We start from the raw sequence: 24525 nt of genomic DNA, 5'->3' as shown, positions 1-24525 counted from the left end.
GGATCGTAATTATAACCTACCAGAGCTATCAACCTCTCACATTGGCTAGGTATTTACGCTTATAATTGAGAGATTTTATGCTTATAATTGAGAGATTTTATGCTCAAAACTTAAGGTTTTTACGCTCCAACCTGAAGATGCGTCCACCAGTGAACAACATGCTGGATTTTTTACGCAGTGTACCGAATTGCATAAATACCTACACCGAATTGCATAAATACATACACTGTAGTATAATTAGTATAAGTATATATCATAAACTAATTCTAATGTGTTTAGCTGAATGATTGTTGGAGGGATCCTATATTTATGAAGCAAATTAAACATTAAATACGATTTTTTGTTTCTATGCATGTAATTCATTTCCTTTCATTGCACATTTTTTTCATCATAAATTCGTGTGCATGCAGCTGGTAACAGATTTTTATGCAGTATACTGAATTGCATAATTAGCTACACAATGTAGCATAGTTAGTCTCAGTATATATCATAAAATGGTCCTTACGCGTCTAGCTGCATGACTGTTGCAGCGATCCTAAATTTATGGAGGAAATAAAGCATTTAAAAATAGAAACTGCCACACATATTTTTCCTAAATTTACGCATATGCATTGGATCGTGTTTGACTCATGCATGCATTCCTTTTTTTCGCTAACAGACGTGGGGCAGGTGGTGCACCCGACAGCCTGGTTGGGCGCGCTGGGTTGAACCAGTTTGCAGAGGTGGTCGACCTAGGTTTCCTTTAACTATTGGAAGCCCAGTACTCCCGTTATATATATATATATATATATATATATATATATATATATATATATATATATATATATATATATATATATATATATATATATATATATATATATATATATATATATATATATATATATATATATATATATATATATATATATATATATGCCTCTTGTTAAGTTCGCTCTGTAGTCCCATATTTCTGAAGACAAACCTACGTAATGGCCAAACTAGACCAGGATATTAAATACAACCATCCATATTAAACATGGATATTAAATACAACCATCCATATTAGATCTAAAACATCTCTTCTCTTGTTGTCCCGTATATTTTGCAAATCATGTCGGGAGGCGGGAGCCATCGAGCGATCGAGCCTGACTAGGACCAGCAGGCCAAGAGGAGAGTAGGTCAGCATGACCAGGCCACTGGTCTCTATGCTCGCTGCTCGGTGAGGACTAAGGGTCTGTTTGGTTGGGCTGTGGTAATAAAAAAAAGCTGTTGTTGGTTGTGAGCTTGAAAAAAGTTATGGACTGTAAATTGCTAAAAAGCTAAAAACCGTAAGGTGAAAACCACTAAAAGCTACTAAAAATTCTTTCATATATATATTTCCACAGTTTCATCTAAAAGCCGCTAAAATTATGTTTAGAGGTGCTTTCAGTTTTGCACTACGATAAAGTCCACTTTTAAAAAAGCTGCTTTCTAGATCGAAACCTTTGTTTAACTTTTATCTCTTAGGTGGCAAAATTCAAAGCCAAAAACCAAACCAAACACACCCTAAGCAATCGAGGGCTTCTCCCTCAAAATCCGGCCCTTACTCAATCTTTGTGGAGTCCGGACTCTAGTAATTCTTTAGATCCCTCACTTTTGGTTGTCTAGTACTCCTAGAACACTAATTTACGCATAAGTAGAATCTCTTTCTATGATCCTTTTGAAGTTGTAGTCTACTACACAGTAGACTTGTATGTTACATCTATTTAATTATAATGAAATTGCAGTCATAAATCTAAATATTACAAGCATTTAATTCTTGTTTGATTGGTCGACGCTATCTAAACTACCTAATAGTACTACTTATGATATTCTAATATTAATTTCAAATTCGAATTGTATGCTCAATATTTTTATTTTCATCTTATTATAAAATTGGTGTAAGCACATTGTTTGATTTGAAGTATTGAAGTGTAAAGCATTGATTGAAAGTTGAAGTATTGATGAATTTATTGTTGGACTATTGTTAGGGTTTGGTTAGGATTTCCCTGATTACTCCTATTGTAATGGACTTTGGCCCACCTAATTTTTTTTATACAATATACTCCCAACCTAGGATCAGGCTTGTGTTTCACAAATTCCAATAGGGTATAGAGCTAGGCTTCTCTCCCCACCCACAACCGTCAGCCCCTAGCCCCTGCCACCGTTGGTCGCCATCCCCTCCTCCCCCACAGCGGACACCTTCGCCTCCTCCTCTGCTCTCGCATGCGGCCAATTAAGGTTAGGGTTTCACACATTCCAACATTTATGATTGAACATCGAATTGAATTTATGATAGTAGGCATGTAGCAATGAGGAGGTATTTGATAGCACAAGGCATTCGGCCACCTCCTCCACCACCACATCAACCTTCAATCTTATGCTCCACCATAAGACAATAACCATATATTTAATCTAGATGAAATTGTATGCGATCTAGCCTTCAAAAAACAAATTTATGAGTTTCTCCTTAAATTCGAGATTAAGTTCGAAGGGCTCACATTAAAAAGGGACCAACTTCTGAAGTTTCTTTTGAGGCAATTTGGAAATACCACATTGAGGGATAGTGGTTAGGTACAAGTGTTTGATAAGTGTTTGATGAGGCTAAACAATATTGTGAGAAAAAAGGCAAATATGATGGGTGACATGTCCATTAGAGGTTGTGCAAAAGACCAAATTGAAACTACTACTTTCCTACATCATTATTATGCTAGGATTTTCTTTACAGTTCTTGATAAAATATGTTTTGAGGTGCATCAGCGATTTAGGAAATCAACTTTAAGATGTTGACATGTTTTTTATGTTTTGATCTAACGAATAACCTCTCTAGGTTTCATAAAGATAACCTTGTTCGGGTTGCTCAAATTTATAATATTGATTTCTCTACTAGTGAGATTGCACAAATTAGACAACAACTTGAGACTTATATTCTTGAAGTAAGAAGGCATGCAACATTATCTACCTGTGTAGATATTGCTAGTTTCGCTTCTAAGATAGTTGAGACAATTAAGCATATGATTTTTCTATTAGTTTATATACTTATTAAATTAGTATTAATATTGTCGGTGTCCACAACATCTGTTGAAAGGGCATTTTGAGCGACGAATATTATGAAGACTTATTTACAAATAAGATTGATGATTGGTTCAATCATTTGATGGCGTACTACATCAAGCGGGAAATATTCAAAGAACTCTACCATATTGTATTCCTTGTGTTAAATTCGTTAGCATTTAATAATTGTTTGTTTGAATACTAGTATTATCTATTTTCTTAAAATTATTAATCTATAATTGATTTGAGACTCTAACTAGCTGGTTGGTTACCTGCACCTTTTCATCCTAAATCATCTCGTGCGTTGACTTTGGTTGAGTGTCTGTTTTGTTGACTGTACGCGAGGAACGGTGGCTGCATAAGTGGATACAAAATAAATCATTACGAGGCAATTTACCTGCATCTACACATAAGCTAAAAATGGCTGTACCTGACTGGCTAGACTCGCGTGGGATTAGGTGAGCGGGCGTAGTAATACGCTTAATTAAACTTTAGAAATTTATAGCTTTGATTGCCGGCCGAGTCCGCCATTATAGAAAAGACAGCTTGATTGCACGGAGTACCTCCAAGAGAAATAAAACAACAGTAAAATCCAGCCATGCACATCCTGACCGCGGCACAAACGGAGCAAGACAGCAACCAAGCTGCCTGCTATGAATCTCGCGCCATTAAAGCGTATTTCGCCATGAAAAAACCCCGAGAGAGACGAAAAGAACAAAGAATCACAACACTATGCCCCATTTTTCAGGCAGAGGTATCAGCAGCAGCAGCAAGCTTGCTTTCCTCAGAACTTGGGGCATCAGCAGCAGCAGCAACCTTGCTTTCCTCAGAACTTGGGGCATCAGCAGCAACAGCAGCTTGGATTGATTCAGGATCCATCCGCTTCTCTTCTTCCGCCGCATGCGCGTCGCCACCACTCGGAAGACCATCCTTGAGTTCTTCGGCCGTGTCGTCCTGCTCGGTTGCGACCGAGGCCTGCACTGTTGCTTGCGGTGACCCCATCGTTTCCCCGGCAGCGGCAGCACTCGCTGGCTCCCCAGCCACGACCTTCTCCGCCTCCTGGTCGACCTCCTCCTCCCCGTCACTGCCCTCGGCGTCCTGTACAGAGGTAGCAGCAACAGCAAGCGAAACAGATGAAAGGTTGGTGTCAGTGTCACACTGTTACTCGGTCTGAGTACCCAAGGACTACAGGGAACGAAGTAGGTCGCTCACCCGTTTAAGCAGGTCGCTGAGGGACCTCCGGCGGCTGACATCGGCCTGGTCGACCTCGGCAGCGGCGGCCACGGGGACCTCGGCGGCCTTCGCCTTCTCGTCGGCAGCCGCCAGTGGCGCCGCGGCGTCCTCCGCGACCAGAGGCGCCTCGCCCTTGACCTTGAGGTCACCCGGCTTCGTCGCGCATGCCCCCATGGCCAAGAGAGATGTAGCAACACTCGCTACGCTAGAGCCGGTTAATCTACCGCTTTGAGTAGTTGAGTTGAGAGAGAGGAAGAGAACTGAGAACAGAATGTGCATATGTAATGTAAGTGAGGCTGGGCGGCATATATCTTCTCAGCCGGGCGGCCTCGGCACCAGCAGCGCTGAGAAACTGCAAAAGCGTGCGGCTCTCTTTAAGGCTTTTTCTAGGCCTCTCTCATCACATCACTCTTCAGGGCAGGGCAGGGCAGCCATTAGGGGCCCCTCCGACAAGCGTCCTGGGGCGCAGCGCAGGACCCGGCCGGCCGGGCAGCTCGCGTCTCCATTACCATTATACAACAACAGTGGGACAGCCTGCCCTTCCGGCCTTCTCCATGGCACGTACTCTCTGGCTGGCTCAAGGCATGGTGGTTCTATCATATTGCAGTTGCAGACGTATAATACCAGTATAAAACCGCTAGGTGGAGTAGGAGGGAGACTGATACACCTCAGGCAGGTAAGCTGTACAGCTGCTGGGCATCTCCAGGGTAGCATTCAGAATTCTCTGATTCCACGCCTGGGACCAGCAAATGCACTCTCTCTCTCTCTCTCTCTCTCTCTCTCTCTCTCTCTCTCTCAAATTCCATATGCAAAAAATACAGTTATTATTATTTTCATATGGAAAAGAAAGCTTCAAGGGGCCCTTCCAGGCATGACCACCATAATTAAGTGGTTTCCTCCGTCGTTCTAGTATTCGAGCTGCAATCATGGTTCCTGGATCAGAAAACATCCAGCCTGTCTGAGATGTATACGCGATGACTAATTCTCGCGATGATTGTTGTTCCAGGTGTGTAGTACTATCCGATCCGAAAACAAGCATGAGCTCGATTGATGGTATGCGTAGATTCGCCATTTTTCTGGTAGACATCTGACAGCGTTGTTTTTTTTCCCCAGGCACATTTCTTGAGCGAGCGACGAGAAAAACTGAAGAACACATTTCATCGTCAACATATCTCCACTGGAGGGCGTTTCAGAGACCATTTATATCACTTCTCAGGTCAGAACATTTAGATTGCCGGCGGAGCAGTAGCTGGACATGATAGGCAGCAAACCGCAAGTGCATCGCTTTTCAACAAAACCAGGCACTCTTGTCTACCACATTACAAAGTAGGATCAGGTCATTACACGGAAAAGGGCAGCACCCGCAGCACCACACGGAGCATAGAACAGAGCACAACGTTTAGAATATACAGACCACGAGCTGTGTAGGCTGTAGCCCACCAATTGCCAAGCCAAATGCAGAACCTGCTTTTAAGGACACCTAGCTGATAAAAAAAAAGGAACAGCTGATGCTGCTGCCTCTTTCGTTAGCAAAGAAAAAGGCTTTTGGCATAAGGTGTTGCTAGGATATGAGTCCAGCCGGTGAGATATAGACATCGGTGAAAACTGGTTTCTGAATCTGTAGGAAAACATGGTGAAGACAACTAAACTCTTTGGTGATATTTATGTAACAGTGTCATTTTTACAAAAATGGTTTGGATACTAGCAGTTTGAGCCAGAAAAGACCTCAAATGATTGCAGACCTGTCATTACGACAATAGTAATAGCCAAAAAAACTCGTGCAGCAGTGACACATTGTATCTATGGTTGAATCCAAATCTAACGAATTAAAAGGTCTGCTAATGACTGTTTATATAGTAGTCGTTCCCACATAAATACCCAACCAATCGAGATGAATAAGATTATAACATTATAAGTACCAATCTTGCCCGAAAGGCCATAAATCAGCGGTGGAACTGTCAAAAGGGAAAAAAATACAAGCTTTTAGACCCTTTTCACAAAACAAAACCTGGCACTGTCTACCACACCAGTAACTAACATCAGCTTATGACATACCAAGTGGAACTACCCGCAACACAAATACAGACAGAGGAAAGAACACATTAAAATAATTGGAATGTTCTTCTAGCCCACCAACATCAATGGTCAAAACAAATGAACCTTGCTTTTAAATGGTATCTTGAAGAGATAAATCCCTGGTACCGTATGTTAGTAAATAAAATGGGGTCGATACAGCATACGATACACAAGTACAGCTGATGCTACCGTAAACCTCTGTGGAAAAACACAGTCTTATCGCTAGATCAGTGAGGGATTGGAGAGGAGTATCGATGGGCAGGAACGTCGGCCGAGGGCTTCTGCCCACGGCCGAGCAAGAGTAGAGTTTCTCCCTTCTAATTCTTGTCTACTTTATTTCTCATCTATTGATTATATAAATAGGCCAGTTGGCCACCCTTGTCTAGCTAGAGATCCTTATCTCCTTAAAATTCTCCTAAAAACTCTCAACAAACTAATTGATAACATTCCTAGATAATCTCAACTAATCTCCTAAATAATCTCAACTAATCTTCTAATCTTATCTCTAACTATCCTTATCTAATCTCCCTTGGAGGGCGCATGGTTGTTGCTGTCGCAGCCCCTCCGTGGTCCTCCTTAGGCCCTGACACTACACCCCTCCTGGACAAGCAGCTCGTCCTCGAGCTGCAGCATGACGAATGCTCAAATATCGAGTCTACTTGACCCAAAACCAAACACCTAAAAGACAAGTGTTTTATATCTCGGCTTATTATTACGAATTTGATTTTTTTTACCCCATAAGATAAGGTGGACACCCTCCACGTATTGGACTTGCACGTGTACAGCCACCTGGATCCCATGGACGCCATCTGGATAAAAGGGGAGCACATGGACGGGCACCTGGAATAGGTCGCAACAATAACCAGCGGAGTCGCCCTCGTGGCGACCGATAGCGGAATGTGGTAGCGCTAAATAATGCGCCCTTGCCTATGACAAGGGGAGTGCCTTCCCTACCGCCGCTGTCGTAGAGTTGAAGTTCGTCGCCCGCGGGACACGTATCATGCTCGCACTTGGAGATAGCGGCCCGGTGCCGCTGCTGATGGCCGTTCGACAGGGCGAGGTCGCGCCCCCGTGTGTCGAGGTCAACCGTCACCAAGGTTGCCTCGAGCATCTGCCGGCGCATCTCCCGCACTCTCTGTCGGGCAAGGAAGCCACGAGCAGCACCTTGTATGCCCACAGCCGCCGATGTCTGGAGCCGTGCGGACAACGACAGCTGGTGCTGCTCATGTTGCACTGCTGCCTTGATTTGCAGCAGCCCTTGCTCAACCTTCTGGAGGGTGGCTTGCATCTTTGCGAGATCAACCCTTATGTTGGTCAACAAGTCCCCCATCGATGGAGCTGGTGATTGCTGAGACATAGCTGCCCCTAGTGGCGTCGTCCATGGGGACGGAGACGCCGTCAACGAAGATGATGTGACGAAATTTGGCATTGTCCCTAGAGATGGGCACGCCGACGTCCAGGATGTGTTGACAAAATTGGCAGGCGGCGCAGCCCATGGAGATGGGGACGCCGGTCGCCAGGATGGCGTGACGAAGGTGGCATGCGGCGCAGCCCATAGAGATGGGGACGCCGGTCGCCAGGATGGCGTGACGAAGGTGGCATGCGGCGCAGCCCATAGAGATGGGGACGCCGGTTGCCAGGACGGCGTGACAAAGATGGCATGCGGCGCAGCCCATGGAGATGGGGACGCTGGTTGCCAGGACGCCGCCGCGAAATTGACAGCAAAAGCCATGGGATCGGATCGAAACCCAAGCTATCTGATACCAGATGTTATGGTCGCTAGATCGGTGAGGGATTGGAGAGGAGTATCGATGGGCAGGAACGTTGGCCGGGGGCCTCTGCTCACGGCCGAGCAAGAGGAGAGTTTCTCCCTTCTAATTCTTGTCTACTTTATTTCTCATACATTGATTACATAAATAGACCAGCTGACTGCCCCTATCTAGCTAGAGATCTTTATCTCCGTAAAATTCTCTTAAAACCTATTAACAAACTAATTGATAACCTTCCTAGATAATCTCAACTAATCTTCTAAATAATCTCAAATAATCTTCTAATCTTATCTCTAACTATCCTTATCTAATCTCCCTTGGAGGGACCATAGGGACCATGGTTGCTGCTGCCGCAGCCCCTCCGTGGGCCTCTTAGGCCCTGACACACAACATTCTGAAAAATCAGATTACCTTTAGATCAAATTAACCTGGAAAGCACGGATGAAGACAACAAACTCTTTGTTGATATGATGTAATAATGGTATTCACAAAGCACACTGAGACAACACAGCATCTTATCCTGCAGTGGCTATACCAGAGAGGTCAGAACCTAAAATAGTGCAAAGATATCACAATAGCGAAACAGAACAGGAAATACACAACGCTCAATCAAAGCATAACACAGAGCCAACCGGATAAATATGCAATGGTATCTTTAAGCACCATATTCAGATGTCAAACTGTACTTATTAACTTAACCGGCATGCAGTTAGCAAAGATGAAACTGTGTAATATATCCTAATTTGTAAGCTACTGCAATAGACAAAAGGATTACCAGAAACTCTAAGAGTCCTCTAGCTCTACAGCTTACATCCTTCAATCACTAAATCCTCTTTGGTTTGATGCCCATCTCAATTTCCTTAAGCTTCAGCTCCAGCTCCAGTCGCTCATTCTCCAGCTCCATCTTTTCATTCTCCAGCTTCATTTTCTGCAACTCCCTGTCCTTCTCCCTGCTGAACTTCAGCCATTTGAAATGCCTCTGCTCAGTTCTCAGCTTCTGAGATTTTATATTCAGACGTTGTGTCTCGATTTGAGCACGCATATAACTTAAATTCTTCTCAGCAGATGGACCACCAGATCCTTCAGAGAACATACTGTTCATGTCAATAGCTGCAACTTCTGAAAGATGAGACCCACAATGTCCCTCCTCATGGCCATGCTTCAGTTTCTTGGTGGCATGAACTCTGTGACTGTGAGGGCCATGATCCTCAGCACTGACCTCCAGATCATCATGCAACTCATCGTCATCATAATCATCATCGTCATCATCAGAAAGCAACATCTGGTCATCCTCATCATCATAGCCAAAGGAGCACTTCTTTCCCTGTTCGTCTGGAGCCCTAAGAGCCATCCGCAGGGACCTCTGGAGGGCAGGATCATCAAGCAGGCAGTAGCGGTTCCTGTTGTGGTAGGAGCACATCTCCTCGTAGTGCAGATGCTTGGAGTTGAGATGCTTCTTGGCCTCCTCCCTGAGCTTCGCAGATAGGCTCACCTGTTCAAGGAGCTCTGGCTTCTCGACGATCTGGCAAGCCCTTCCGCGGCCGAGGATCTCGGTCAGCCTCTTGTACCTCTTGTTGAGGTCGTTGAACTTGTCCTCGCACTGCTGCGGCGACACCGCGAGCCCCCTCTCGGTCATGGCCGAGGAGACCAGCTTCCACTTGCCCATCCTCTTGAGCATGGCGTGCTTCCTCCTCCCGCTGCTGGTCCCGTAGTCCGCGTCGACGTCCTCGTCGATGTAGGACACGGCCGACACGAGCAGCTTGACCATGCCGCTGGTCCACTTGACCCGGTGCCACTGGGAGGCGGCCGCCGCCTTGCCGTGGTCGAGGTGGCCGTCGTCGTCCTCCTCCTCCTCGTCGCTCAGCGATGCCTTCACCACATTGCCGAGCTCCGGCATCTGGTTCGCGGCGGGGACGGCGAAGACGCCCTGGTGAACCCGGACCGCCTGGGGCTGGGCGGCGAAGTGGAACGGCTGCCCCAGATCGAAGTGGCCTGGACCTCCGCCTGGCATCAGGGTGCGCGGCGGCAAATTCCCATCCATCTCCGACGAGGAAACTCCCACCCCAGCCTGACCGACAGAGATGCCGGATTCCAACCCCCACTGCGATATTCACGAGAACTGTGCTCGCTTCAAAGCCTCACCAAACTCGTGACTCGTGAGAAGGGACGAGTTTCTTGCGGGATTTCGGGGACGGGAGGAGGAAAAGGGCAAAAGGCCAAAGCTTGCAGCTGGTGCTTGGAAAGCGGTTGCAAAATGCACGCGGCGCCGCCGACTGCTGCACCAGCAATCCGCGCGCACGGGATGTGTGTGAACTCCAAGAACAGAAGGGGATTAATGCTAGGCAGGAGCAGGACGATTAGCTCGAAATTGGAACAGCGCACGAGAACCTCGACCAGGAAATCAAGCGAACAGAGCAACTAGGACGGGGGGCAAGGAAAAACCATACCAACGCGGCGAGGGCGCGAGGCTGCTGGACAAAGGTCTGGGGTTTGGAGGGGTTACGCCGATCCTGCCCGACTCAGCAGCAGAAAAGAATGCACGCTCGATGGAAAGAGAGCGAGCGATTCTGCTGGCGGAGGGAATCGCTGATCTTGGCAGAATCTAGCGGAAACAAAAGGAGGCCTCGAACGCGAGCAAATCTGGCACCAGCAGCAGCAGGGGTCACACCACACCTTTCCAAGATTTCTTTCCCTCTAGGCTCGGTTGGTGGTGGCAATGGCAACTGGACAACCCCAGACCCAGGCAGGAGAAACAGACGCACGAGTCAGGGGGAAGGTGATGACTGATGACCGGTCGCTGATAGAAAGGAGTGACACGCTGCGAATAAAAGCGTAAAATATTTACCGTGACGAAGCACAAGTTGCCAAGTTGCGGCGCAGGGAGGACGATGATTGGGATTCGGTGCAGAGCATTTGGCGTCGCTGGGGGCGGCGGGGAGTGTGCGCGGCACGCACGTCCACAACACTTATTCCGGCCGGGGCAGGAGGTGAGCAGAGTGTTGAGAGAGAGAAGGCAGCCAGGCAGGGAGCCCGGCTGATGCCTGATGGGGACCGCTTCTCGGCGACGTGCGGGTGCGGCCTGCGGGTGGCGACGTCGATGCTGATGGGATGGGATACATCGAACCTCGCTGTGAGCACTGCAATGCCTGATGTCACAGAATTGTTATATCAAAGTTGTTTGATGGATCTCGACGGTTTCTTTAACAACTCGACTTTCCTCCCCATCTCTGACAACATTGAGGCGAGGGTGACAAGAACACTCCCTACCTAAAAAAAGATAATTCACTATTTGATACAGAGTAAAATTTCTGATTAATTTCTTAGCCTTTAAAATATGTCTTTACAATTTGACATTACATATATTTGGTATTACCGTTAGTTCTAACCTCTAACAGTTAACAAGACGATTTTACTCCTATTAAATAATTATCTAAATAATTATATATATATGATTATTTGCAATAAAAAAATTCCACAATATTTTATTTACTTATGTATAAATATGTGTAATAATTATTATAGGTACTTATACAAAAATAACTATTTAGGGCTAGTTTGGGAACCATAGTTTCCCAAGGGTTTTCCATTTTCCTAAGGGAAATTAGTTCATCTTCCCTTAGAAAATTGGAAATCCCATAGAAAAATGGGGTTGCCAAACTAGCCCTTAATAGGGATAAATTCATTTTTCACATAAAAGTTAACACAATTAGAAGTGAGAGCTAACGACAGTGTTATATAGGGAACCAAATTTACCCCTAATGTCAAAATACAGAAGATTTATTTTTATAGGGAAAAATGAATTAGAAACTTTGCTAGTGTCAAATAAAGAATTATATTACATAAAAACCATCAGTAATGTTTATGTGCCCAGATATTGTACCAAGAAACCACAATCTTCGATGTGACTTTTATCATCCCTCATTTATCGAACCTTTATTAAAAAATCAATTTTTGCAACACACTGTATAAAACTATGTAGAAGGCTAAGAGTGTCTTTGATTCGGCTTTCTGAACTTGATTCGTTGTCAAAAAATGGAATTTCAACCAAACGGGTACAACAACGGAATAGTTTCATGAAAACCTACATATTCTTCTAGTTTAATTTAGAATCACAATATGATGTGGTTCATCATTACATGACATTTGTGTTGTTGTCAAAGTCACCGGAACTTTTCATGGTCTGAGTACTTAATGTTGACCAATTATAATGGATTCAAGAGCATCTAGTATCAAATAAAAAGCAAAATAAGTTCATAGAAAACTCAATAGTTTCAGTTTAGACACCATGAGATAGAATATTATTTTAAAATCTGTAAAATTAGTTTCATAATTTTTGAGCTAAAGTATCTATGAATTTTTAATATTGAATAAGATTTTTAGGTCTTTTTAATTATGAAAAAGTGTTGTTGACCAATGTACATTCTTAAACTATTAAAAGTCTAATTTACTCACTTTGATATGTTGTTACCTCTGTTACGTCAGATAAAACTGTTGTTTATAGTCGTCTAGAGTGCATAAACAAATGTCTTAACAGTCGAGGAAGGTTAAAAATCCATATGAAATTTGAACTATCCTCAAAGTTGAGAGGTTCAAAAGAAATCTTTCCTTCTACTTCAAGTGGATGACTTTCATGTGAAATTCGAGGCAATTGCAATGGCCATATACTAGATATCAGAGACACCAAAAAGTCAGACATGGGCAAGATTCGAAATGGCCATGTGGGATGTAGAAATTGGACAAGAACTTGTCAGGGAGGTATAAATTGGTACAATAACTTCCAAACTGCTTAAATGAATGCAATAACTTGATAAATTTGTGCACTTAAGGTCCAAACATTAAGAGTAAAACACAGTAGGAGTACTCGAACTTGGCACTTTGTGTCACTTGGGTCACCACACTTAGAAAACCGGTAAAAACAAGTCCTCTAACTTTTTCGACATGTGCAAAACCACCCAAAACCAGGCTTTCTCGAACTGGATACTGACGTGGTGTGCCACGTTGGAGCATACTAATGAAAGTTCGAGGAAACCAAGTGACACAACATGTCAAGTTCGGGGACCCAAGTGACTCCATTGTGGCATGCTACGTGCCTATGCCGACATCCGGTTTGAGCAAACCAGGTTTGGACGATTTCGCATGAGACGACAAAGTTAGTGTCGGCGTTTCGACCCTGGGGGGTCCCTGGACCGACGAGTAAATTGTCGCCGCGTGCCCCAGCCCAGATGGGTCGGCGCGAGACGGAGCGCGAAGGGGGGAAGAAGCCGGAGGGAGACAGGCGTAAAAGGGGAAACCCACGGCCTTCTTGTTTGTCCCGCGCCCAGGTCGGGTGCGCTTGCAGTAGGGGGTTACAAGCGTCCGCGAGGGAGGGAGCGAGAGGCCTAAGCGCGTGTCGTCCCGTCCTTCCCAACGCGGCCAACCCTCTGTAAGAGGGCCCTGGATCTTCCTTTTATAGGCGTAAGGAGAGGATCCAGGTGTACAATGGGAGGTGTAGCAGTGTGCTAACGTGTCTAGCAGAGAAGAGCTAGTGCCCTAAGTACATGCCGTCGTGGCAGCCGGAGAGGTTTTGGCACCCGGTTCGTGTGGTGTCGTGGCCGTCGGAGGAGCGCTGGAGCCTGGCGGAAGGACAGCTGTCGGGGCTGTCGAGTCCTTGCTGACGTCTCCTTGCTTTCGTAAGGGGGCTGAGAGCCGCCGTCGTCATGGAGCATGCGGGGCGCCATCATTACTTGTTTACCGGGGCGAGCCAGATGGGACGCCGGTCTTGTTCCCCGTAGCCTGAGTTAGCTTGGGGTAGGGTAATGATGGCGCCTCCTTTGACGTGGTCGGTCCGAGCCCTAGGTTGGGCGAGGTGGAGGCTCCTCCGAGGTCGAGGTCGAGTCTGTCTTCTGAGGCCGAGGTCGAGTCCAAGCCCCTGGGTCGGGCGAGGCGGAGACCGTCGGCTGAGGCCAGGGCTGAGTCCGAGCCCTGGGATCGGGTGAGGCGGAGTTCGTCGTCTTCTGGGGCCGAGCCCGAGTCCGAGCCCTGGGGTCGGGCGATGCGGAGTTCGTCATCTTCCGGGGCTGAGCCCGAGTCCGAGCCCTGGGGTCGGGCGAAGCGGAGTTCATCGTCTTCCGGGGCTGGGCCTGAGTCTGAGCCCTGGGTCGGGCGATGCGTAGTTCGTCGTCTTCTGGGGCTGGGCCCGAGTCCGAGCCCTGGGTCGGGCGATGCGGAGTTCATCGTCTTCCGGGGCTGAGCCCGAGTTCGAGCCCTGGGTCGGGTGATGCGGAGTTTCCTATGGCGCCTGAGGCCGGACTTGGCTGCTGTCAGCCTCACTCTGTTGAGTGGCACAGCAGTCGGAGCGGCGCAGGCGGCGCTGTCTTCTTGTCAGGTCGGTCAGTGGAGCGGCGAAGTGACTGCGGTCACTTCGGCTCTGTCGACTGAAGGGCACGCGTCAGGATAAGGTGTCAGGCCACCTTTGCATTAAATGCTCCTGTGATACGGTCGGTCGTCGTGGCGACTTGGCCAAGGTTGCTTCTTGGCGAAGACTGGGCCTCGGGCGAGCCGAAGGTGTGTTCGTTGCTGGAGGGGGTCCTCGGGCGAGACGTAAATCCTCCGGGGTCGGCTGCCCTTGCCCGAGGCTGGGCTCGGGCGAGGTGAGATCGTGTCCCTTGAGTGGACCGAGCCTTGACTTAATTGTACCCATCAGGCCTTTGTAGCTTTGTGCTGATGGGGGTTACCAGCTGAGATTAGGAGTCTTGGGGGTACCCCTATTTATGGTCCCCGACAGTAGCCCCCGAGCCTCGAAGGGAGTGTTAATACTCGCTTGGAGGCTTTTGTCGCACTTTTTTGCAAGGGGACCGGCCTTTCTCGGTTGCGTTTTGTTCCGGTGGGTGCGCGCGAGCGCACCCGCCGGGTGTAGCCCCTGAGGCCTCGGAGGAGTGGTTTGACTCCTTCGAGGTCTTAATGCATTTCGCAATGCTTCGGCCAGTCTGGTTGTTCCCTCATGCGAGCTGGTCGTAGCCCGGGTGCACGGTCGGGTCCCAAGTTCTCGGGCTGGTATGTTGACGCTGTCAACGGTTTGGCCAGAGCCGGGTTTGCGAGAGCAGCCCCCGAGCCTCCGCACAGGGCGAGAGGACGGTCAAGGACAGACTCGACTTTTTTACATATGCCCCTGCGTCGCCTTTCCACAAGGAGGAGGGGGGAAAAGCGCCATGTTGCCCTCGAAGGGTGCCGAACATGGTGTCTCCAGTGAGCTGCTAACGGGTAATCCGAGTGGACGCCCGTGCCCCATTTGTTAGGGGTCGGCTAGAGGCCCGGAAGCGCGCTCCAAAAGTACCTGCGGGTGATTTGCCGGACCCGGTCCCCTTTTGACGGGGTCCAAGGGCTCGATGCCTCCCTCTGATGGGATTCCGTTACAAGATTGTTCCCGCTGGTCACGGAAATGTCCTAGGGTACCTCGGGAGCGTAGCCCGAGCCTTAGTTATGTATCGAACGTACCCAGGGTCATCCCTCGCTCTGCGTCTGAGGCGGCTGTGAACCCTTCGAGGGCCAGCCTACGAACCCCTGATCAGTAGTGGGCGCGGAGCCCGAGTGGCCTGAGGCGGCCGTTGAACCCTTCCGAGGGGCCGGCCTTCGAACCTCTGACCAGTAGTGGGCGCGGAGCCCGAGCGCTCTGAGGCGGCTGTTGAACCCCTCCGAGGGGCCAACCTTCAAACCTCTGATCAGCAAGGGGGCTCGGGGCCCGTTTCCTTCGCGAAGAAGGATCCCTTTCGGGGTATCCCCTTTTCAGGTCCCTGTTGTAAGAGAGAGAAAGAGGAAGAGGAAAAGGATACGAAATCGAATAACGTGGCGCACCTTTTTGACGCGGTCATTATGGCGGAGGTGAAGCGCCGCTCGCTTCTCCTGCCAAAGGTGCCGCCTGTCCCGCCGCGGAGTTAATGCGACGGGACGAGAGGTTCGCGGGGCAGCCGTTGCGCGTGCGCGAGCCGTTCGAGGAACGGAACACGGGCGCGCCGTCTTCACGCCGTGGGAGAGGGTTCTCTCGCTGTCCCATGAGGGGACGTGAGCTTGGCTGACGACGTGACCGCTGCTTCCGCCCGCCTGCCACCGCCATTACTGCCGGCCCATTTTTGGCCGTATCGACCGTCACGCCTTCTCCCGCAGCTGACTGACCCCGTGACCGATGCGCCTGGCTGGCACTGTTGGGTCATACGCAGGGTTGCCTCGAGTCACGGTACTGGTTCCGCAGTCGAGGAGGCGCAGTAGTGGCACGAGTGGTGGTGCAGTTGCTTGCACGTAGCAACCGGCGCGCCGGTTACATGACGTGTGGGCCTGGGCCTCCATGCTGGACGCGTCAAAGTCGAAAGGGCGCGCTCACTTGGTGCGGTTGCATGCCGCCTGCATGGCGGTCCGCCCTTTCACCCACTAGTCTGGGCGAGAGTGGCGGAATGCTTGTAACAGCTGGGCAGTTGCACGCACCGCGTGCGGCGGTTTGGCTTCTTCTACCCTGGGCCAGCTTGCATGACGCGTGGGACCTAGCCCCCGTGTCGTAGGGGGAGGACCTTGGAGCGTGTTGGAGAAGACTCAGCCCGCGATGGCTGAGGACGCAAGTAGGGAGAGGTGCCTTTAAAAGGAGGGTGACCCCTTGAAAGGCAACCATGTCTTCGCGCTCCCCTTGTGCATCGCGTCTTTCCACCTTCCGAGCCCCTGGATGGGGGACACTCGCAGTCTTTCCGCCTTGTCGTCGGAGGAACGCAACTTCGCGGAAGTTGGTACCTTTCAGCCATCGTTCGGCTTCAAGGATTTTCATCAGGCAGCCCGGCCGCATCCCCTCGCCGGTGGTCACCCAAGACGGTGACCACCAGCCCCTGGGTGGGGGGAAGCAAGCCGGGCTGCGGCCTCTGCCCCTCCCTCAGCTTCAAGGATGTTCATCATCAGTGCTGGGGAGGGGAGTGCGCCGAGTTGGGGTCGGTCTCTGCGTGGGCAGTGGCCCGCTCCTTCCCTCAGTGGTCGGGGGGAAGGGCGTTCACCGTTCATGGCGCTGGCAGCTGCCGCATGCCCGGCTCTCCGACCCGAGCGGCTTCGGCGCCGCTTCCGGTGCCACCTTCCACCACGGCAGCCAGAAGAGGTTTCTCCGCCGACGAGATAGCCGGTGCCGCCCATGGACTGACCTCCAACTCTACGGCCTTCTGCTCGTCCTCGCCCTTCGAGTGGGGACGTGGGCGAGGGCCTTATGGCAGCAGCATCCGCCCTGAGGTCATCGCTGCTGCTGTTCGGCCGCTCGGAGTAGAAGTCGTCGGCGGCGGCCTTCTGTTGCTCCGTAGGCCCTCCAATCGTGGGGGGTTGTTCGTACCTGCGGAGGCGGAAACGGAGTTCCGTTTGTAATGGCACCTTGAGTGCCGGAGTCTGTTCATTGTGGCTATCGGGGCCTGAACATGTATGTATTTTTGGCACGGAGCCATGTTTTTTCCTCATTTCGAGCACTACGACTCGCCTGTCGGCTATCTGAACCGCTTCATCAAGCGTGAGCTGCCTCGTGCGAAGGTGACGAGTGAGGTATCCATATCCCGGAGGCGTAGGAGTCCCTCGGCTCGGTCGGCCTTGCTGTCCGAGGCTTCTCTTGCTTAGTTAAAGGAACCCTCGGCCGCTCTTCGATGAGCCGAAGCCGGGGGCAGCGGTGTCAGCACGAACAGAGGCAGAGTTGGCTCGAAAAGAAGACTTCGTCGGCCGAAGCCCGGCCGGGCCGTCCACTGGCGGGACCAGCGTCGGAGCTGAGTTGCCGAGGCCACGAGCCGGGCTGATGTCCTCGGGGGATAGCTGGTTGAGGCTTCGGGGTGACCGGCCGAGCCGTCTGCTCGAGCCAGATTCCTGGAGAAGACCCTAGCAGCGATGGCCCGGGCGTGGTGCTGATGTCGTCCTTCGGAGTGGAGATCCTCCGACCGCGTCGCCGTCCGAGGCTAGGTCGGACTTCGCCGAAGGTGTAGTTGACGCCGAGGGTGCCGCTGCTCCCTTCGACTGTCAAGGTCCGAGCCAGCAGGATCAGTTTACCTTGTAGTGTGCGTATGTTTTCTGCGGCCGCCGAGGCCCAAACACACTGTCGTCGTGTTGTAAAGTTGCGTTTCTTTTCCTCTTGTTTCGAGTATCTAGACTTATTTGTCGGTAACAGAATTGTTTGTCCGAGCGAGAGTTACTTTTCACGGAAGGTGATGAGTGAGGTATCCGTATCCCAGAGGCGTAGGAGTCCCTCGGCTTGGTCGGCCTTGCCGCTTACGTGTACTCTTACTCGTCCGTAGGGTTCTGCCATCGATATAGTCGACAAGGCCCAAAAAATCGTTTCGGCAGAAGAGTTTTCGAGCGTGAAGACTTGTTCGGTCCGCGGAATCACCTATCCGAGCGTGAGTTACTTATCGCAGAAGGTGATGAGTGAGGTATCCGTATCCCGGAGGCGTAGGAGTCCCTCGGCTCGGTCAACCTTGGCTGCTTACGTGTACTCCGTCGTTTTCGGGATCCCACTTTCGAAGTAGTCGAGAAGCACGAAAGACATTCTAGCAGAAAAGATCTTTTTTCGAGGAAAATTTTGACACAGAGGGGGTTCCCCCCTTCTAGCCCCCGAGGGAGGGTCGGGCTTTGCCGAGGCAAGGCTGACCCTTCCTTGATGGTTAGACTTCGTGTGTGAACGAGGTGTATGAACGACTTGAAAGCATCTTAAGGGTAGAAGCGACGTAGCTGTCGGATGTTCCAAGCGTTGCTGTAGACCTCGCCTTGACTGTTGGCCAGCTTGTACGTCCCGGGCTTCAGAACTTTGGCGATGACGAACGGCCCCTCCCAGGGAGGCGTGAGCTTGTGCCGCCCTCGGGCGTCTTGCCGTAGCCGAAGCACCAAGTCGCCCACCTGGAGGTCTCGGGACCGAACCCCTCGGGCGTGGTAGCGTCGCAGGGACTGCTGGTACCGCGCCGAGTGTAGTAAGGCCATGTCCCGAGCCTCTTCCAGCTGGTCCAGCGAGTCTTCTCGGTTAGCTCGATTGCTTTGGTCGTCGTAGGCCCTCGTCCTCGGGGAACCGTATTCTAAGTCTATGGGCAAGACGGCCTCGGCCCCATAGACTAGAAAAAAATAGTGTGAAGCTCGTGGCTCGGCTCGGCGTTGTCCTCAGACTCTAGACCACCGAGGGGAGCTCCTTCATCCATCGCTTGCCGAACTTGTTGAGGTCGTTGTAGATCCGCGGCTTGAGCCCTTGCAGAATCATGCCGTTGGCACGCTCTACTTGCCCATTCGTCATGGGGTGAGCCACGGCGTCCCAGTCCACCCGGATGTGGTGATCTTCGCAGAAGTCCAGGAACTTTCTGCCGGTGAACTGGGTGCCGTTGTCGGTGATGATGGAGTTCGGGACCCCAAAGCGATGGATGATGTTGGTGAAGAATGCCACCGCCTGTTCGGACCTGATGCTGTTTAGGGGTCGGACCTCGATCCACTTGGAGAATTTGTCGATGGCGACCAGCAGGTGCGTGTAGCCCCCGGGTGCCTTCTACAAGGGGCCGACGAGGTCCAGACCCCACACAGCAAACGGCAAGGTGATGGGTATCGTCTGCAGAGCCTGAGCGGGCAAGTGTGTTTGCCTCGCATAGAACTGACACCCTTCGCAGGTGCGGACAATTCTAGTGGCGTCGGCCACCGCGGTCGGCCAGTAGAAACCTTGTCGGAAGGCGTTTCCAGCAAGGGCTCGAGGCGCTGCGTGATGGCCGCAAGCCCCCGAGTGTATTTCTTGTAAGAGCTCCTGGCCTTCGGCGATGGATATGCATCGCTGGAGGATGCCTGAGGGGCTGCGGTGGTAGAGTTCCTTCCTGCCCCCCAGCAAGACAAACGACTTGGCGCGCCGCGCCAACCGCCGAGCTTCGGCTCGGTCGAGGGGTAGCTCTCCTCGGTGGAGATATTGCAGGTACGGGGTCTGCTAGTTTCGATTAGGCGTGACCCCGCTCCGCTCCTCCTCGACGTGCAGTGCCTCACCTTCGGGGGCCGAGGGTGCCTTAGGCTGAGCCGAGGGTGTCTCGGGCTGAGCCGAGGGTGCCTCACGCTGAGCCGAGGGTGCCTCTGACTGGGCCGAGGCCTTCTCGGGCTCGGGCGTGTCGTCGGTCTTGACGGAGGGTTGATGCAGGTCTCGGGAGAAGACATCCGGGGGAACCGTTGTTCGCCCCGAGGCTATCTTAGCCAGCTCGTCCGCAGTCTCGTTGTACCGTCGGGCGATGTGGTTGAGCTCGAGCCCGTAGAACTTGTCTTCCAGGCGCCGAACCTCATCGCAGTAGGCTTCCATCTTCAGGTCGCGGTAGTGGGAGTTCTTCATGACTTGGTCGATGACGAGCTACGAGTCACCGCGAGCGTCGAGGCGTCGGACCCCTAGCTCGATGGCGATGCGCAACTCGTTGACCAGAGCCTCGTACTCAGCCACATTATTGGACACCGGGAAGTGGAGGCGTAGCACGTAGCGTAGGTACTTCTCGAGGGGCGAGATGAAGAGCAGGCCCGCGCCTGCCCCTGTCTTCATCAACGACCCGTCGAAAAACATGGTCTAGAGTTCCGGTTAGATCGGAGCTGTTGGGAGCTGGGTGTCAACCCATTCAGCCACAAAGTCCGCCAAGACTTGGGACTTGATGGCCTCCCGGGGGGCGAACGAGATCGTCTCGCCCATGATTTCCACCGCCCACTTTGCAATTCTACCCGAGGCCTCTCGGCACTAGATGATCTCCCCCAGGGGAAAAGATGACACCACAGTCACCGGATGAGACTCGAAGTAGTGTCGCAACTTCCGCCGCGTTAGGATCACTGCGTACAGCAGCTTCTGAATTTGTGGGTAGCGGATCTTGGTCTCGGACAGTACCTCACTGATGAAGTAGACTGGCCTCTGGACGGGCAATGCATGCCCCTCTTCTCGTCTCTCAACCACGATCACGGCGCTGACCACCTGAGTGGTAGCGGCGACATAGATCAAGAGGGCTTCTCCGGCCGCGGGGGGCACCAAGATGGGCGCGCTCGTCAGGAGCGCCTTCAGGTTCCCGAGGGCTTCCTCGGCCTCAGGGGTCCAAGTGAAGCACTCGGCCTTTCTTAAGAGGCGGTACAGAGGCAGGCCTCTTTCGCCGAGGCGCGAGATGAAACGGCTCAGAGCCGCAAGGCATCCCGTGACCCTCTGTACGCCTTTCAAGTCCTTGATGGGCCCCATGTTGGTGATGGCCGCGATTTTCTCCGGGTTGGCCTCGATGCCTGAGAGCACCTAGAGGGGGGGGGGGGGTGAATAGGTGATCCTGTGAAACTTGAAACTTAATCCACAAAAACTTGATTAGACGTTAGCACAATAATGCCAAGTGGCTAGAGAGGAGTCTCAACAAAACACAATAACCACAAGAGATCAATCACAGAGATGGACAAGTGGTTTATCCCGTGGTTCGGCCAAGACCAACGCTTGCCTACTCCACGTTGTGGCATCCCAACGGACGAGGGTTGCAATCAACCCCTCTCAAGCGGTCCAAAGACCCACTTGAATACCACGGTGTTTTGCTTGCTTTACTATATCCCGTTTGCGAGGAATCTCCACACTTTGGAGCCTCTCGCCCTTACACTTGAAATTCACAAAGAGGCACGGAGTAAGGGAGGGATGAGCAACACACTCAAGACAAGAAATCACAGCAACACCATGCACACAAGTCGCAACAAGAGCTCACAACACGACTCAATGAGTTCACAACTCAACTAGAGCTCTAATTGCTATCGCAAGGAATCAAAAGCGCGGAATCGATGTATTAGTGCTTAGGAATGCTTTGAGAATGCTTGGTGTGCTCCTCCATGCGCCTAGGGGTCCCTTTTATAGCCCCAAGGCAGCTAGGAGCCGTTGAGTGCATTCCAGGAAGGCATTTCTTGCCTTCTGTCGACTGGCGCACCGGACAGTCCGGTGCGGATCTCTTTCCTTATTTGGCGAAGCCGACCGTTGGCGCCTTGGAGCCGTTGGCGCACCGAACACTGTCCGGTGCACACAGGACAGTCCGGTGCCCCCTTGTAGCCGTTGGCTCAGCCACGCGTTGCGCCCGGATTAAGCGGCCGACCGTTGGCCCGGCGACCGTTGGCTCACCGGACACTGTCCGGTGCACACCGGACAGTCCGGTGAATTATAGTCGTACGTCGTTAATTTCTTCCCGAGAGCAGCAAGTTCGCCTGAGCCAGCCTGGGGCACCGGACACTGTCCGGTGCACCACCGGACAGTCCGGTGCACCCAGACAGAGCTGACTTTGGCTGATCAAAGCCATCTCTCTTCCAATTCGATTTCCCAAGGGCACATTTCCCTTTCAATCTCCCCCTTTTTGGTGATTTATGCCAACACAATATAAAGCAAGTAGAACAAGTGCAAAATCAATTCAAATAAGAACTCAAGATTGTTTTGATTCACATTTGACATATATGGATCATTCTTTGCCACCACTTGGTTTGTTTTTGCAAATCAAACTCAATTTCCTATCTCTAAGTCAAACACACATGTTGAAACATAAAGAGAGATATTTCACGAGTAATTGATCAAGGATTCAAAAACTCCCCCTTTTTCCCATAATTAAGCCTTCTCCCCACAAGAGACCAACTTTGGACAATAAGAGACAAACAAGAGTATTTTGACAAACAAAAACTCTAACTCTACTATTTTCAAAATTCACAAGTGGTAGCTGATCCATTTATTGCTTTGGCCTTATTTTCTCCCCCTTTAGCATCAAGCACCAAAACGGGATCAATTTTGGCCCTTAACCCCATTGCCTCACCAAAATCTTCAACTAAGTGTAAAAAGGCAATAAGAGTACAAAGATGAACTTGGAAAAGTTACTCTTTCATCGGAGTGCAGTGGAAGTCTTGCATGGTCCAAGTCCACCTTTTCCCTTTCAAACCTCCTTTGAGACTCAAATAAGCAAACTCAAGCACACAGTTAGTGTCAAAGGGTCAAGTTGTAGCACATCTCCCCCTAAATTTGTGCATCACTTGCAAAGGACTTGTGAGGTCCGGGGAGTGCTTGTACAACTTGAGCACCATAAATAAACAACAAAATGCATTAAGGAACATGATCAAGGCATAAAACACATGTATGCTATAAATCAATCCAAGTTCCGCGAATCTAAGACATTTAGCTCACTACGCAACTTGCAAAAGGTCTGCTCATCTAAAGGCTTGGTAAAGATATCGGCTAGCTGGTTCTCGGAGCTAACATGAAACACTTCGATATCTCCCTTTTGCTGGTGGTCTCTCAAAAAGTGATGCCGGATGTCTATGTGCTTTGTGCGGCTGTGCTCAACAGGATTATCCGCCATGCAGATAGCACTCTCATCTCTACTAACTATTAAGACAATAGTGTAGACTGTCTCCTGTGCCCCCGCCTCCTCCTCTGCGCGCGCCCATCTTCCCCGCGAAAGCTGCAACCGCCACGCTGAGAAACCCGCCGGATCTCGACGCGGCCGAGTGGGCGCACGCACAGGCAGCGGCGGAGGAAGCTTGCCATCCCTACCCCCATCTAGCCCCCGCCATACTCCGACCCTAGGGTTTCCGTCCAACTCTTCCGTAAGGTTCCAAAAAAATAGCCAACGACGAGCTGGCCCCGTCACCGCTCCTGCGGCCGCCGCCGCCCCCGCCCCAGCCGGGGGCGACCATTCCCCGGCCTTCTCGTTCAGCATCTGGCCGCCGACGCAGCGCACGCGGGACGTGGTGGTGCGGTGCCTCGTGGAGACGCTCGCGGGAGACACCGTCCTTTGCAAGCGCTACGGCGCCGTGCCGGTCGCCGACGCCGAGCCCGCGGCGCGCGCCATCGAGACCGAGGCCTTCGACGCCGTGGCCGCTGCGGGAGGCGCCGCCGCCTCCGTGGAGGAGGGGAACGAGGCGCTGCAGTCCTACTCCAAGGAGGTGAGCCACCGCCTCCTCGACTTTGTCAAGTCCCGCTCCGCGGACGCCAAGGCCGACCCGCCGTCGGCGGAGGCCCTGGCCCCTGACGCGCCCGAGGCCAGTCCGCGCGTTAGCGCCAGACAACCAGTCATTCCGTACCTGATCTTCCTGAGATGAGATTGAGTTGTGTCTTGAGTTTGTGTGGAGACTGCAGCCTGTGTGTGTGGCTTGGGTCTAGGTCTGTGTGACTTTAACGTTAGCTGTTTGCACATCTATGCAGTTCTTCTTCCATGGATGTCTGATTTAGTGCGTGCTCTTTTTTTCTTCTTGCAATGACTGCCCCCTGACCAAGGATTATGTTCCGTTTGCTGTGACGCTCATGCATCGAGATATAAATAAAACCCAATTTCGTGCCCTGTCCCTATCTGCCCCTGAGGTTTGCAGATCAGGAGGCCTCGAGTGATAGGTCCGAAATAACAAGCTGAATCCTCCCATCTTTCAAGCCATGTTTTTATTTCGTAACTGT

At 50.9% G+C, this 24525-nt stretch overlaps 3 protein-coding genes across 3 annotated transcripts; 1 reads left to right on the top strand and 2 right to left on the bottom strand.

The window, feature by feature from the left end:
• Window positions 1-3531: 3531 nt before the first annotated feature.
• On the bottom strand, window positions 3532-4607 carry LOC100283700 (uncharacterized). Its single transcript, NM_001156599.2, has 2 exons — window positions 4267-4607; window positions 3532-4152 (listed from the first exon to the last, which is right to left on the bottom strand). The coding sequence occupies exons 1-2, from the start codon at window positions 4459-4461 to the stop codon at window positions 3799-3801; spliced, it is 549 nt and encodes a 182-aa protein (NP_001150071.1). The 5' UTR covers window positions 4462-4607; the 3' UTR covers window positions 3532-3798.
• A 4130-nt stretch (window positions 4608-8737) lies between these two features.
• LOC103627263 (uncharacterized) lies at window positions 8738-11280 on the bottom strand. The gene is made up of 2 exons (XM_008647550.4): window positions 10978-11280; window positions 8738-10855 (listed from the first exon to the last, which is right to left on the bottom strand). The coding sequence occupies exon 2, from the start codon at window positions 10171-10173 to the stop codon at window positions 8956-8958; it is 1218 nt and encodes a 405-aa protein (XP_008645772.1). The 5' UTR covers window positions 10174-10855; window positions 10978-11280; the 3' UTR covers window positions 8738-8955.
• LOC103628686 (MFP1 attachment factor 1-like) lies at window positions 11170-24301 on the top strand. Its single transcript, XM_008648847.1, has 3 exons — window positions 11170-11294; window positions 23702-24154; window positions 24280-24301. Exons 1-3 carry the CDS (start codon window positions 11170-11172, stop codon window positions 24299-24301), a joined length of 600 nt encoding a protein of 199 aa, XP_008647069.1.
• Window positions 24302-24525: the final 224 nt, after the last annotated feature.

This window comes from Zea mays, chromosome 5, assembly GCF_902167145.1.
Source record: "Zea mays cultivar B73 chromosome 5, Zm-B73-REFERENCE-NAM-5.0, whole genome shotgun sequence".
Classification (NCBI taxonomy): Eukaryota; Viridiplantae; Streptophyta; class Magnoliopsida; order Poales; family Poaceae; genus Zea; species Zea mays.
This window is presented reverse-complemented; position numbering and strand designations above follow the sequence as displayed.

Excerpts from the sequence above, each read along its gene's own strand:
- LOC100283700 (NM_001156599.2), bottom strand. The coding sequence starts at position 4,461 with ATGGGGGCATGCGCGACGAAGCCGGGTGACCTCAAGGTCAAGGGCGAG. Across the intron at positions 4,153-4,266 it reads TCAGCGACCTGCTTAAACGG|GACGCCGAGGGCAGTGACGG; the intron begins GTGAGCGACCTA and ends ACCTCTGTACAG.
- LOC103627263 (XM_008647550.4), bottom strand. The coding sequence starts at position 10,173 with ATGGATGGGAATTTGCCGCCGCGCACCCTGATGCCAGGCGGAGGTCCA.
- LOC103628686 (XM_008648847.1), top strand. The coding sequence starts at position 11,170 with ATGCCTGATGGGGACCGCTTCTCGGCGACGTGCGGGTGCGGCCTGCGG. Across the intron at positions 11,295-23,701 it reads ATGCCTGATGTCACAGAATT|CCAACGACGAGCTGGCCCCG; the intron begins GTTATATCAAAG and ends CCAAAAAAATAG. Across the intron at positions 24,155-24,279 it reads GCCAGACAACCAGTCATTCC|TTCTTCTTCCATGGATGTCT; the intron begins GTACCTGATCTT and ends ACATCTATGCAG.